The sequence below is a fragment of the Sphaeramia orbicularis genome, chromosome 15 (assembly GCF_902148855.1).
Source record: "Sphaeramia orbicularis chromosome 15, fSphaOr1.1, whole genome shotgun sequence".
Classification (NCBI taxonomy): domain Eukaryota; kingdom Metazoa; phylum Chordata; class Actinopteri; order Kurtiformes; family Apogonidae; genus Sphaeramia; species Sphaeramia orbicularis.
Window position 1 is genome coordinate 7,746,418 of NC_043971.1, and position 15,206 is coordinate 7,761,623.

A 15,206-nucleotide genomic window follows, 5' to 3' on the forward strand; every position below is an offset into this window, starting at 1 on the left:
GTAACAAAGATCACCCCACGGTGTGTATCACACACAGCAATGAAGTGAAAATGATAAAAGACAGATGTAACAGCAGTAAACAGAGACTGATCACAAAGGAAAAGTGATAGTGTTTCCACATTAATCTTCAGTATTTTCAGTATGATGTTTCTCCTTGGTTTCACTTTAACTTTGAAAGGTTTAAAGACTTTAAAATAATATAAATGATGCATGGATCAGTTAGTTTCACGAGAAAAACTGCAAAAAATTACCTTTAAAAGGGTGATTTTTTTACTTTTATATTTTGAGTAAACATCAGAGCCTGCACTCTCATTTTTACTGATCTTCTTTGCTTATTGAAGATGTTGAATTTGTACTTTTTCTCTCATATGTACTATTTCTACTAGAGCAGAGGTCTTAAACATGGGGCCCAGGGGCCAAATCCAGCCCACCAAAGGGTCCAGTCTGGCCCATGGAATGAATTTGTGAAATGCAAAAATTACACTGATGTTAATCATTTCAGTTCAGGTTCCACATTCAGACCAATTTAATCTCAAGTGGGTCGGATTAGTTAAATACTATCATAATAACCTATAAATACTCACAACTCCAAATTTTTCTCTTTGTTAACATTTTCACGTGATTTTATTATTTTTACACTAAAACAAACTATCATTTCTCAAAAACACGAATAACCTGAACAAATATAAACATTCTGAAATGTCTGAAGTGCAAGTTTACCAATATTCTGCCTGTTATTAAATGTTTTGGGTATTTGTAGATCCACTGTGATCTATAGGTTGTAATTTACATGCGTAAATGATAAACTGAGACATAATATTGTTAAAACTGCACTTAATTTTCTTAAGAAATTTCAGTTTCTTCATGTTATTCACATTGTTTTAAAGGATAGTTGGTAGATGTAAACATTTTCATCGCATAATTTTACTTTTTCGCTCTAAAACATAGAGAAAAGTTTGGAGTTGACATTATTTATATATTATTTCACTGGTCCGGCCCACTTCAGATCAAATTTGGCTTAATGTGGCCCCTGAACTAAAATGAGTTTGACACCCCTGCACTAGGGTAAAGGTGTATACTTCTGCCCCCTTTAATAAGTGGTATCAGTCCTTAATGAAATAAGGACTAAAATAAATAAAAATCACAATTCTTGATCTGTAAATGGTACTTCTGGAGGTGTGTCTGTATCAAAGCTGACCTGTATGATCCTGTTTTTTAGCCACATTCATGGCTCATCCTCACTGTTCTTCCTGACTGACTTCCTGAATGTACAATCACACCATCTACTGGCCACACACGGAACTACTCTGCACAGAATAGAAAAAAAATAGAATGTAGTTCAAAGTTCTGCAGAATTTATTACAATTCCACGATCATAAACAAAAAGCAGCAGTTACAGAAATATGTACAAGTCTATCATTTCCTTTAAAATACTTGTGACGGGTTTCAGGTACCAGTTTCACCTTGGCCCCGGGTCCAGTCTCTGTAACGTTGCTTCCACTGCAGCGTCTCCTAGGTCGTCGTCCACCGCGTTCAGAGGAGACGCCAGTTTCTCCTATCGCTCATGGGTCTGGTAAACCAAGCGCCACCTGTAGGAGCGTGTCCTCATGGCTCAGCGAATGACGTGCCAGAGCTCTGCGATCTCCATTTTTTTTCCCTTTTGTCGTACAAAAACACATTTGTGTCCGTAAATTAGGAGGTGGCGACATGTTGTTGGGTGTAGCAGTGCTTTTAAGACATTATGAGAATGAGGAAGAGCAGATGTTGAGGGTGGTGTGGTTAACACTGTACTGGTAATGCTGTGTAGGAGGAGGAAGAGGATGGCAGTGCAGCAGCCGTAGCCGCCGTTAACTCATAGATGATAAAAATTCAACAGTGGAGCCGTCTTCTGCAGGTCCATCGTCATGGTAACGTTCTGTAAAGGACTTCTTCAGGTTTTCCTGGCTCTCAACTAGGACTAATGGGATGTCTGATAACGTTCAAGTGCCCTTTTAAGAGGTCTAAAGTCTAGATTTAGTTCTCATTTTGGCTTCATTTATTGCTTTGGGACACGGTCTGCTAACTAACAGTGACTCTGCGTGTGGTTGACATTGGGGGAGTGGCCTAAAGAGGAGGGCAGATGTGTGAGTAGCAGCGGTTGGAGGTCTCCTCAGACTCTGACCAGGTCCTGCTCGGCCAGCAGATGGGGGTGGGATCTGGGAGGCGCTACTGCAGGGAGTGCATGAAGCTGTCCAGGTTGTACTCGGAGTCGTACTGCTGCTGGTCCCACAGCTCTCCCAGGCCGTCCAGAACCGACTTCATGGACGCCTTCCCTGAGGTCGACGGCGACTGCTCGCTCTTCTCACCCTTGTCGTCCTGGAAGATGTAAAAACACAAATAAATGCAAGAAGAAGGTTAGAATTGAACAGAATTGGCTTTGTCATGTGTTCAATCAAAGTGTTACTCAAGTCAGTGCAATAATGGTGATAAAAAAACAAAAAACAAAACAATGTCACAAAATAAGAAAAGCGCAAATATAAAATTACAAAAAAATAAGAAGTAAAATAAGAAAATAGAATATAAAATTTAACAAAAGTAAATAATAGAATAATACAATATGAATAAACCCAATATTAACTGTATATCTATGAAAGTCTATAAAAACAGTGCATTTGTGTTTAAATATTGCATTGTTATTGTAAGAACAGAGGATTACTGCAAGACTTCTTACACGAAAGTCAAATTATACAGGTTTATTACACATTATCGGAAGTGATTGTATGAGGATACATTGAGACATGTGACTGTACAGACGTGCATATTAGGAGTCGAAATATTTTCTTTTAATTTTATTTCATTTCTATTATTTTTACTATTTCTTACCCACGGGGACATGATCGCTTGCGTGTTTTGATTACACAGTCCTCTAATAATGATTATTGTGATCTTTTTTCACCATACTAGAGGACAACAGTTTAGTGTTACATGATCAGTATCCCATGATACACTGACGATCACAAAGCGGCCAAAACGAGGACTTTTATTTTTGTGTCAAATACCTCAGCTTTGTTTCTGTCCTTTGTATTTTTGACTTACTTTTTGAACGTTACCAATTCTTTTTTTGTTTTTATGTATTTGACATTTCCATTTAGACTTTTTAAGCCACAGGGAGGCAGGGTTAGACATATATGTAGCTTAAGTTAGCATGAGATCTAAGATGATGCGAGTTTCTCATCATTTGGCTGTAAACATTCTGTTGAGACTAAAATAGTATGAACCCTGCTGCTGAACACTGAAGGAAGAGCAGTTAAATACCACCTACAGGCCTGTAATTTGCACTAAACTTACCAAACATCCTTTTATGAGTTGATGATTTCAAACTTAAGTTGACATCAACAAGAAAAAGCGGGTCATGACATGACGTATAAGAAACACTCTTAATGACGGCACACCTTCAATGTAAACAGTATTTAACGTGTGATAGTTTGTGTTCATGTGCACTGTTCGTTTTCTTTAATAAAATCTGCATTATTAGAGCTATAATTAAATGGATTCTAAGCATGATATCTAACACGCAATTAAACTAGTATTATAATCAAATTCTACATTATAGTTAAATCTCACAATAGTTGAATCTAGGTCACGGTTACTATAGAAACGCAGCCGTGGAAGCAGAGGTTTTACCTTATCGAGGGTGAACAGGTTGAGGAGCTGGTCGGTGCCCATGCTCTGCAGGCTCGCGTTCTCCTGGCTGATGACGGTGTTGGCGATGCTCATCTTGAATTTCTGCAGCCCCATTATTTTCTCCTCCAGCGTTCCCCGAGTGATCAGCCGGTACACGTTCACAACGCGTTTCTGCAACACACGATTAACAGTAAATGTTTAACAGGTTGATACGTGATAGTCGGTGTATCGGCCCATCTGCCAATTTCATTTCACTTCATGTTGTATCACTGGTTTCAGACAAAAGCCGCTGTGACACACAAACCTGAGACTGTTTTCTGGACGTACTTAATTATGCATCAGGGAAACGAGTCATATCCTACTGTGGGATGTAGACGCATCTAAGGTTCAGTATCACATAAAGTGGAAATGGCTTAAAGTGACGTCTGTCTGGTGCAAACTGATCACTACAAGTCGATGATTTCTAGAGCTGAACCTCTGATACTTTATTTGTGGTTTATTGACCTTAAGCTGTTGGCTGTAGTCAGATATTTTTGTACCTTTTACATTATACATAGTGTAAATATGTTTCAGCAACTATGAAAAATACCTAACATCTATTTCAAAGTCAACTCACACACACTCATGGGCAAAGTCAAGGGCGTCACAGATGGACAGCCGACACTTTTTGATTAATAACTTTTGAACCAGACAAGTTTAAGACAAATATTACACATAATTGGAAAGGCCTAAATGCCATCTTAAACATACTCAAAGGGCAAAATTTAGTTTCAAATATTTTTAAATGAAATATATCAAAAACTACTGTGTCACGGATGGACAAAAAATTAACATTTATTTTTTACAAGAATTACAAAGTTCTCCAAAGTGAAGTTCCTATGACCTTTTCATCTTAAAATATATTTAGTGTATACCTTAAACCCTCTATTTTACAACCTAATAATTGGTTAGAGGAAAAAAAAAATTTATCATACCTAAATAGCAAGAGTTTTGACAAATGGCTGCGTCACAGATGGACAACAAAAGTAAATATCAAATTAAACATTTTTTTATTTCAATTATCAGTGTCAGATACATTTTTAAACAGTATTTACAACGTACAAATAATATTAAGATTATATTCAAATGTATTTTGCATAGATATATGCATTTATTAATTTTAAACACTGTGTGTTTAGAAAATGACTTGTATAATACAATAGTCAAATATCAATGTAGTTGGAATAAATGTAATTTATTTATGGGAGTTTATAAAATGAACCCAGAATGACGGCACAAAACTTTGTCACTTTCCAAACATTCACACTTATAAAACTCCTCACTTTTTTCCTCATTTCAAAATACATTTTCTTGAAAATATAAGTAATTTCCTACCCAAAAATATATGTTTGGTGTAGATTATTGGAATTTAATTTTTTTGACCAGATGTTAACCTTCACTTGACTTCATCCTCATACTTTCAACATATTGTTTATTTGCAGCTTAAAATTACCTTGGAAAGCTCACATTAAACACAACTGTCTTATCACCACAGCAAAACAGTACAACGCTTAATTGACAAAACTACAAATGACTGCAGCTATCCCTTAAATTGCTGTTTTCTGCTTCTGCTGATATAGAATTCTCTGTGCAAAGGAAAAACATCCATTTAAAAAAAAAACGTCTGCGGCTATAAAATATCTCATTCAGTAAATGTATTCGCCTCCAATTATCCTCCTTCCTCAGCACATAGCATTTTATATTTATTTATCAGTATAATCAGAGATTACAACTCACCATGACGTGATACGTTTACAACTTATTTTTCTTTTTGTGATGGATATTGCATGAAGCCCAGAAACTATTTCTACATTTTCTATCAAAAAGTAGATAAAGTGCATCAATTTTAAGGTATTTCAGGTTCAAATGATATGACATGACTGCACATTAGCTGATGGAAACTATCAAACTGTCAGGATTGCTGCCTACTCTCTGCATTTTCCTCACAGCAGATGCATCGTGAAACCAAATCAACGCTTCCAGGTTTAGCATTTGATATTTGTTTAGGAATGATTATGTTTCAGGGTTTTTGCTCCATACAAGTGGTTAATGTTCCACCACCATCACTATAACGGCATATCATTTGCTACTGATGTACAGATTCTGATTAAACACAGTGCAAAAAAGTAAAGGAGATCTGAAAAGATAACCAGATGAGCACCGCACTGACTACATTTTACTGTACACTCCTGAATCTATGAGGATGACGTACGACATCCAACAAGTATTACAGTCATGTTTTCCTTTCATTTAATTACAGGCAGAATTTAATGTGTTTCAGCACCATCTACTATTGGACTGCTACTGGAGTTTGGGCCATACTTGTCCATTTACATACATTAAATACTGATCTACAGCTCAGGCAATTTAAGCAAAAACAAAGTTATGCAACAAGTGAGAAAAACTAAAAAATTCGAGTGCATGGAACTATTATAGGAGAATATATTTTCATACAAAAAAAATTATTTGCAGCAAACATTTATATGAGAGAATAGGCAAGTTTACACAAAGTTATAACTAGACTTGCACCGATTAATCGGCCATGCTTGGAAATTGGTGGATTTTCATGTCATCAGCCTGGACCTGCGCCTGGCTGGTCAGTCTGAAATTGACTGATTTTGAACACAGGTCTAATTCCTGCCGCGCCACATAGCCAGACCCAGGGCCGGTTCCAGATAGTCATATATGAGGCGGCAATTAGAAATGTGAAGGGGGCACATGTCGCTGATGGAGGCAGCGACGGGGTGGGGGTGGGGGGGTGTTCATACATATCTCACACTGAGTATGCACACACCATTCAACTGTACAAAATGAAAGTGAAACTTAAGATGCTTTACTAATTCCTCTAAGTCTCGCGCTGTTGTGCACTTCATTTTCCTGTTCCCTACCTTCAGAAACTTTCATTTGAGGGGGCAGGACGCCCACTCTATAAATCTAGTTATAACCAATACTATCTCCTGATATGATCAATTTTGAATATAGTAAATAATTTCATATATTAAATACAATGTAAACTTCAAGCAACAGCTCTACTGTACGCTCCTACAGGAAGTAATGTGAAGTGTACAGTATGATTCTGATACAACCAACAAGAATTTATCAAGGCGAGCTATGATGTTACTGTTACATGGCTGTATTCATTCATTCATTCCCACATGTGCTCAACATCGGTACCTGTCCAATCCTGTGGGCGCGGTCCATAGCCTGCAGATCTCTCATGGGGTTCCAGTCATGTTCCACAAACACCACAGTGTCTGCCCCCGTCAGGTTCAGACCCAAACCTCCAACGTGGGTGGTCAGTAGCAGCACATCAATGGAAGGATCATTATTAAACCTGGGACACAGAGAACAGAGGAGGGAAAAGGTCAGGCAGGCTTTGGTTGGTTTGTCTTGTTTTTATGCTTCGATAAAACGGAGTGGCTCCACTCACCTGGACACGATGGAGTGGCGCAGGCCTGCCTGCACGCTGCCGTCCAGCCTCAGGTACGTGACAGTAGGGAGTTTGGGTTTCAGCAGGTCGTGCTCAACAATATCCAGCATACTCTTCAGCTGGCAGAAAATGAGCACACGATGCTGGGCTACCACAGCTTCAGTGCCCCCCTCTGATCCTCCACCTCCGCCCAGCCCACAGTCTAACAGCAGCTGGGGGACAGAACACAGCAGAGCCACAGCTTGAGACGATGCAGAGTTAAACAGAATGTGAAAAGACAGTCTGAGAAACAGCTATTTTCAGATAAACAATGTTTTGCTCAGGTCTGTATTCTAACCGTGATTATGTGCAGCATATTCAGAAGTACTACTAAGATACGATTAAAACCCAACTCAAAAAAATTGCACTCTTCTTTGCTATATTCAGCCTGTGTGTTAATTAAAAGCCGTGTCATCTGGCAGATTGATTGATAAATGCTCATTCCAATGCAATGGATGCATGTAATTATTAAGGCAGTGATGCTTGACAACATTTTATGTACATAAACGGACGCATCCGTTTACATACGTAAAACGAGCATGAACCTGCAATTGTTACTGACCTGTTTAAGAGCAGAGAGTTTGGGGGCATGTTGAATGTCCCGCAGACTGGAGTTTTGACCTGCCAGCTGCTCTGTGATGCGTTTGTACTCTGGATGCTGCGGCGTCAGGACCAGGCTTGGGTGGTTACACAGTTTCCGCAGGTACTGTAGGGCCTGAAAGAATAGAGAAATTATGGTTAAAGTTCATCAAGGTACATTCAAATTGAAAAAAACGACACTATTTTCCATTAAAAAAGGCACGTACCTGGAAGACGTGACCTGTGGCTTTTAATTTAGGTTTCTCCTCGTCCTCTGTAGAGGCCACAGAGATGGTGTCCTCCACACTAGCCTTGGCTCGAGACTTTGCAAAGTCTTCATATAGCTGAACCTGCAGGTAATGAGCACACATAACTTGTTTTTACTAATGAAAAATTACCAACTTCTCCACTTGAACTTTCACATCCAACCCAACCTAGAATTCAGAGAATAATTATTTTACAATAAGCTGTTTCTAAGTCTTTGGTATGTCTTCAGTAGTCCTAGTTACTTTCAATGAAGAGAAGTTCAAAGTAGATATAAGGTTGTTTTTTTTTTTTCCTACTTCAATGTAGCAACTGTACCGCACAATAATTTCCCTATGGGATTAATAAAGTATTCTGATTCTGATACAGCACAACAGATGACAGAAGCAGCCATCTTGTACCTGAAGTGGACTCAGGTTGCAGTAATAATCCTGAATTATTTTTGGAGGAAGGTCCTGGAGGACGTCCTCCTTCATCCTCCTCAGAAGGAAGGGTAACACCTGCCGATGTAAGGCCTCCATCGCCAAAACACCTGAGTGGAAACAGTGGTTAATATCCTCATCATCATTAAACAAAAGCTGGACAACAGCATTCAACATTTGGCTTTAGTTTTTATTACAGACGAAAAGAAGGGCAGACTCACCGGCCTCCTGTTCCCGTGAGGAACTTTTGGCATCTCTGCTGGCCAGGATGGGTTTGCCATAACGAGCAGCGAACTGGCGCTCCGTTCCAAGGAAACCAGGCATGAGGAAGTCAAACAGTGACCACAGCTCCAGGACATTGTTCTGAGGATAAAAAATTAAGGAGAACATGTTCAATATTCCTGTGCTGATCAGCAAACACAAAAGGAGAACGTACAGGCTTAGAAGTCACCTCACCTGGATGGGAGTTCCTGACAAAATGACTCGGAAGTTGGCAGCTAGCTGCTTAATGGCTTTGGAGAGTTTGGTTTTTCCATTCTTGATGACATGACCCTCATCAAGGATACAGTAATTAAATTTTATATTTCTGAAAAGAGGAAAAACAAAGGGTGTATTTAAGATAGCAGACAACACCTGAAAAACGCAAAGGCAACAAAAGTAAAAGTTCTCACCTAAAAAAGTCAATGTCGTTTCGTACAACATCATAAGAGGCGACTATGAGGTTATGTTTTTTTACTTGGTGCTGCAACCTGGAAAAGGAAATAGACCTTCATGAGATGATGGTAAGTTAAAAAGAAAGAAAGGAAGAAACTAAGATGAAGCCTTACCGCATCCGTTCTGTCGGAGGCCCAGTGTAGTGCAGAGGATTGAGGTACTCTTTGGCGCAGAACTTGCCCACCTCGTCCACCCAGTGGCCAGTCAGTGTGGGAGGACACACAACGAGGGAGGGGAGAGGACTACAGTCTGCAGCCTTTGTCTTGGCATATTCCTGTGCCCTGAGGATGGAGTTGAGATCAGACATGTACATAAAACTGGGATAAAACTAGGACAAAGCATCTGAATCATGTTTGTGCATCATGCATTACTTCAAACCTAAATAAACTGCTTTGAAAACCAGTTTTGTAACAGTATGGGGAGATAAAAGCTGATGCTGCATCATCTTATTGTGTACACCAACCTTAAAAATACCCATTTTATTCTATTTTGAACAATGCAGTAAATGGAAATATTTCACCATTTTGACAGTAAAGATGCTTCAATCTTGATATCATGTCTAATTTTGCTTCATCTATTGAGAGAGTGCAACGGCTTTAACAGGAGAGAGAGACGCCGACTACAACAAAATGTACCCCAGGCTATTAAAAGGTTCTGTTTGCAGGGCAAAAGAGTCTAATTTGGTTTTAAGGAAAATGCCTTAGGACAATTGGCTGAAGGCAAAGAGTGAATGTGACAAAGAGATTGGTTAGGTAATTATGTATACTGACAAATATGGTTCACATGAGTTTGTCCTGTATATGTAACCTGACTTGAATGGAACCTTGTCCATGCAGTTTGGGGTGAACCCAGAGCTCTGTAAAGGTATTAAATAAGGACATATGACAATATCTTGTCTCCTTGGTAATTATTTCTGACAGGCTTTAAATCTGAATTCATATCTATAATGTGTTCTGTGCTGAAGTTAATCCTCTTTTTGGTTCTAATGGAGCAGTTTGGACGGTGTACCTGAGGTAGTGATCTCCTGCCAGGATGCAGATGGACTGCAGGGTCTTCCCGAGGCCCATATCATCACACAGGATCCCATGCAGTTTGTATTTGTTTAGGAAGGACAGCCAGTTCACTCCATCCTGCAAGATGAGAGAATAAAAACCACAAAAAATATGGTTAGCAGAAAGTTTTAAAGTGTGCAAATATAATCAAAAACAGGACAGAATTTTAAATGAAGGGGGAAAAAAAACAACATAAAGACAGTTGTGAGTGAAGTTGGCTTCATCATCTCAGTTTCATTCAGATATGGCAGCTGTCACAATGCCATCCATATTATAACAGAATGAAGACATGGATGCAACATTTTCACAAAGACCAGGTGTTCAGACTTCACTGTCGAGAAAACCACTTGTTGTCAGCATGTCTCTTTCCAGCCTTAAGCTTTTAAAAGCACAACTTTATTTCCTAATGTGGCAGAAAAATGAGCAGACTCAAGGTGAAGCGACAGCTGGAGTCCCTCGAGTGTTGTAGGAGTTGTTTTTAAACATGCGGGCATCTCCCATCTGCTGCTTGAAGGGGTATAGTCGTGAGGCGGAGGGTCCTAAAAGCTGACACACACCTGCTGGTACTTCCTGAGCTCAGCCTTAATGGGAACAGGGATTTTGTAGTTCTCCAACTTGCGGCCGTCGAGCAGTTGCTCCAGGAAGTGGCGTTCTCTGGCTTTCTGGCGAATCAGCTCAGCAGACATGGCTGGAGGGTCCGGTATACCTGCCTGGTGAACAAAAAGGTAATACCATTAGAAGGAAAGATTTCAAAATGTGGGTTCAGTGCACAGCAAGTGAGTTCTCTGAATGTTTTGTTTGAGACATAAAGCACCCTTGGGCTAGCGTTTAGCATCCTTACCTCTAGGGGAAGCAGGCGGATGAGGGTAGCAAAGCACTGTGTGGCCATAAAACGAATGCTATCACTGGGGTCGCTCATACGGCCCAGCACCGGCACAACCAGCAGCACGATGTAGGGAACGATGTCCACATCCAGCTGCTCCATAACGCCTGGAGAAAGGCTGGTCAAGGGTAATACGATCGGAATAACACAGAAACATTTCATCACTTTCGAAACCTAGTATGTCCATTTTGGTCCTTTTTTTTTGGTCATAAAATGATTCTATTGCTCAGTCTTCATGTTGGCCTGATGGTTTTAGAAATATTTAACCAATGAAAAGTGTTAACTACATTCATTTATTTAGAATATACATAGTTTTTCCAATATTTTTTTAATATCTCTTCATTCTCTCACAGGTACATTTTAGGAATTGATCTAATTGTGCAAGAGAGTGTTTCACAAAAATGGCCACTGTTGCAAAATCATTCATGATTTATGTGTTTAAATGGGCAGGTTCTGCATGTAACGCAAGTGGACATGATGGGTTACACACGAAACCTGGAATGAGACTGCGATTCATGAAAAACCTGCATGTCTGGATTAGAAAAACCACTAGGATCACCAAATTTAACAGTCTCTTTATTTATAGTGCTATATAAGACCATTTCAAGCCATGTTTTCCAGATGAAATGCACTGACACCTTGGTAGTTTTTCATGTCCCAATTTTGGTCATATTTTTGGCCCCAACATTTTATTAAAAATTCATATATTTTGTGATGGCTCAGAGCAAGAGTATAATTATTTTTGCATTTATCTGAAGTCATCATTAGGTATAGCCTGGGGGAAAATATGTCTAAATTTCTCTTTTATTACTGGGTCTAAAAAGCTGGAAAAGTGCCAGATACCAAAATGAACCCAGTTTCATAGAAGCACCCATATTGTTAAAACTTCTCCTGTCAGTGTCAGAATGTTAAGGCTGATCGTTGCTTTTATAAAACAGAATAGAGATGAAAGTCTGCGTGTGAAGGATACAGGCCAAAGCCTCAATGGAGCCTTCCTGTTTGGTGCAGTCGTCGATGGCTGCTAGCCAGGGCAGCACACGCTCAAGGAAACTGTTCATGGTTTCCAGCATCGCTATCTTACTGAGCACGCCCACACAGCGGGCCGCCATGTGACGCACCGCTGTGTAGGGGTGCCGCAGACAAGTGAACAGATGGGGCAGATGTTCCAGCAGCTAAAGCACACAAGAAAGATCGAGTCATCCAAAAAAAAAAAAAAAAAAGTCAATTCAAGAATTCACATACTTTTCAAAAGATATTTTGACTGAAGGGAGATCAAGATGCAGTGATTCTTCAACTTACCAGAGGTTTTAGTTCAGTAGACATGGCTCCAGCCATGATCTCCAGTACTTGTAAAGAGTTGACCAGTTCTTGGGCTGGAGTGTCTCCCCTTTCCAGCTGGACCTGACGATCTGCAAGACACAACAGACTTGACTCACTGGGATGTAGAATACAGATTATATCATAGACACACATACTGTTTCATACATAAAGATACTGTTAATACTGTTAATTTGCATCTATTCATATTTTTTCTAATTTTATTTTTTATTCAATGTTACTTTGTAAAATTTATATTCCATTTTCTTATCTTTAGTTTTTGTAATTTTATATTTGCTCTATTCTTATTTTTTGAAGTACCAGTGTTTTGTTAACATTCCTGCACTGACTGGAGTTGCAATCATAATTTCATTGTATACACAATGACAATTAAGGCTACTCTATTCAAGTCCATTCTATTCTAAAAAAAAAAAAAAAAAGAAGAAGAGGAGTCTGGCATCATACATACTGGAACACACTTCAAGTGGAGCTGAAAATGCCAGAACTCATTTCATTTCAAGCTTTTTGCTCCGTCTTATGGACAAGACAAGACAGTGAGAGGCAATCAGATAATGCCTGTGTTTTTAAATTGCTGTGACCTCAACTATATTTTTGCACTTTAAAAAACTGTCTAACTTTACTGTTATTACAATATTATTACTGTTTAATTTATTGTTACTGCCTGTCTGTAAAACCGGTTTTCTTTCATGGCGTGTGCTGCTGACCTCTTGGCCAGGTCACCCTTGTAAAAGAGATCTCGATCTCAATGGGATTCTATCTGGTTAAATAAAGGTCTAAAAAAAGTCATATTGAGTGGACCATCTTGTGGAAATTATGTTTATTTAGCCAATCATTTTTAGCTACTGTGAGATTTTAGACTCGCTTCACTTTCATCAGGCCATTTAGACTTCATCATTTTGTTCTTGTTTATTAATAACAAAAATAATAATAATAGATTAGATTTACATGGCGCTGTTCTATTTTGTGTACTCTAAGTGCTTACATTTATGTTGAATCCCTTCGTTTGTAACTTAATGGTTTATTCTTTAAAAGTTTTGTTATTTTGCTGAACTGCTATTCATCATGTTCATCACTACTGTATGTTTTATTGTAGTCTTTCAGCACAATATTTCAAATTGCCTTCACCTCAATACATATATTCCACGCCAAAATCAATATTTAATCAATACCTGGAAAATCATAACCTCTGATCAAACAAAGTGGGCAGCAGCTGCTATTTGCTGTATACAGGATTTAAAACTGTTTGTGCAGAGTGCATCAGGTGAATCAACGCACCGATTCCTTGATTCGCATTCACCACCGTCCTCAGTGGTCCCACCGTATTTTCCCAAAGGTACGGCAGAGACTTTGTGAGGTCTGCCCCAAAGTGCCGGGCAATAGTGGTCAGAGAAAATTCTGCTCCTCTTCTTTGAATAAGAAACGGCTTCTTGCTCTAAAAAGAACAGAAAGAAATAATATTAGAGTGCATTGTTGTCCTGTATGAGCCAAAGTGAGTACAGTGAGTAAAAAGTCTTCATCCCTCAGTACCTCATCGTTATCAGTGCTGATGGTGCTGCCAGGAGGTAGCTCTGTGCTGGGGGGCTTTGGCGCCTTAGGGACCGGGCCTCTTTTACTGGTGATGGCGAATGCTGCCCTTTGGTGACGATACAGAGTGATAATGCCGCGAGTTTTGTTGACCATGTGATGCATGCCATCTTTTTCCAAACTAGTGCCTAAAAAAGGATTAAAAAAAGAGAGAAATACAATTAACAGGAGGTAAAGTATAAACAAATTACCTTCACTGACAAAGTAGCAATAGAGGAACAGGAATAATGTCTGATCAATAGTATGTGGTGACATTTGATGTATTAATTATTAGCATTAACTTAAAACTCCAGTAAGACTAACACTCTTTTGCAAGACAGATAATGAAAGAAAAAGACAGTCAAGTCTTATTTATTATATATATTCAAGTCTAGATTTATATAACTACCAGATGTATTTTTCTCTTTGCATTTCTTTTCTCTACTCGTCATCTCTCTTGACTTTCTTGTTGCAATGTTGCTGCTTTAACTGTGAAATTTCCCCAAGGTGGGATAAATAAAGTAATTTCTTATCTCATCAGTTAGCCTCAGGATAATGAGTGAAATGCTTCAGATGTTAACAGCTTTCAGATGCTGCCCCCAAACTGTGGAATGCACTACCTCTGCACATCAGGCAGGCTGACTCAATTTCTGTTTTTAAATCCTCTCTTAAAAACATATTTTTTCTCTTTGGCTTTTAACTCAGTGTGAGAGGTTGGCTTTTGTAGTGATAATGTAAAATTACTTTAATTGTTTTTATATCTGTGTACAGCACTTTGGCCAACTGTGTTATTTTTAACCCATAAAGACCCAGTGTTACTTTTGTGGTCGTTTCCAAAAGGTTTTTCCTCAATTTTTTAACTTTTCTTATGTGATTTATCACCATTTGTTATACTATTATGATCAGTATGTTGCATTCTGAAGGGAAAATCTGGTACTTTCCTACATTTATTTACAGATTATGATTGAGGTTCATAAAAGATCAGATTAAAGTTGAGGGTTATTATATCAGAAACAGAGAAAATGGAGGAAAAAGTGGCTTTTCAGTAAAATATATCATGAACTGAACATAAGAATAAGCGTCTCCATTCACTGTCATTTATTAAACTCCATGGGTTTTACTGGTGAATCAATATTGCAGAAGATGACGGTGTTTCCACGTTCACTACGGAGCCTCTGAACGTCCTGATGGGTCATCTCTGATGACCATGAAAAGATGAC

General features: G+C 38.8%; 1 protein-coding gene across 1 annotated transcript in view; it reads right to left on the minus strand.

Moving 5' to 3' along the window:
- Positions 1-1,333: 1,333 nt before the first annotated feature.
- btaf1 (BTAF1 RNA polymerase II, B-TFIID transcription factor-associated) overlaps positions 1,334-15,206 on the minus strand; it is a 32,926-nt gene continuing 19,053 nt past the window's right edge. Inside the window, 18 exon segments of the mRNA XM_030155891.1 lie at positions 1,334-2,355; positions 3,664-3,834; positions 6,877-7,036; positions 7,133-7,344; positions 7,734-7,886; positions 7,978-8,100; positions 8,416-8,546; positions 8,658-8,799; positions 8,893-9,022; positions 9,108-9,185; positions 9,264-9,431; positions 10,159-10,280; positions 10,760-10,912; positions 11,044-11,192; positions 12,056-12,257; positions 12,385-12,494; positions 13,699-13,855; positions 13,951-14,135. Coding sequence (XP_030011751.1) covers positions 2,206-2,355; positions 3,664-3,834; positions 6,877-7,036; positions 7,133-7,344; positions 7,734-7,886; positions 7,978-8,100; positions 8,416-8,546; positions 8,658-8,799; positions 8,893-9,022; positions 9,108-9,185; positions 9,264-9,431; positions 10,159-10,280; positions 10,760-10,912; positions 11,044-11,192; positions 12,056-12,257; positions 12,385-12,494; positions 13,699-13,855; positions 13,951-14,135 — 2,696 coding nt within the window. The 3' untranslated portion in view covers positions 1,334-2,205.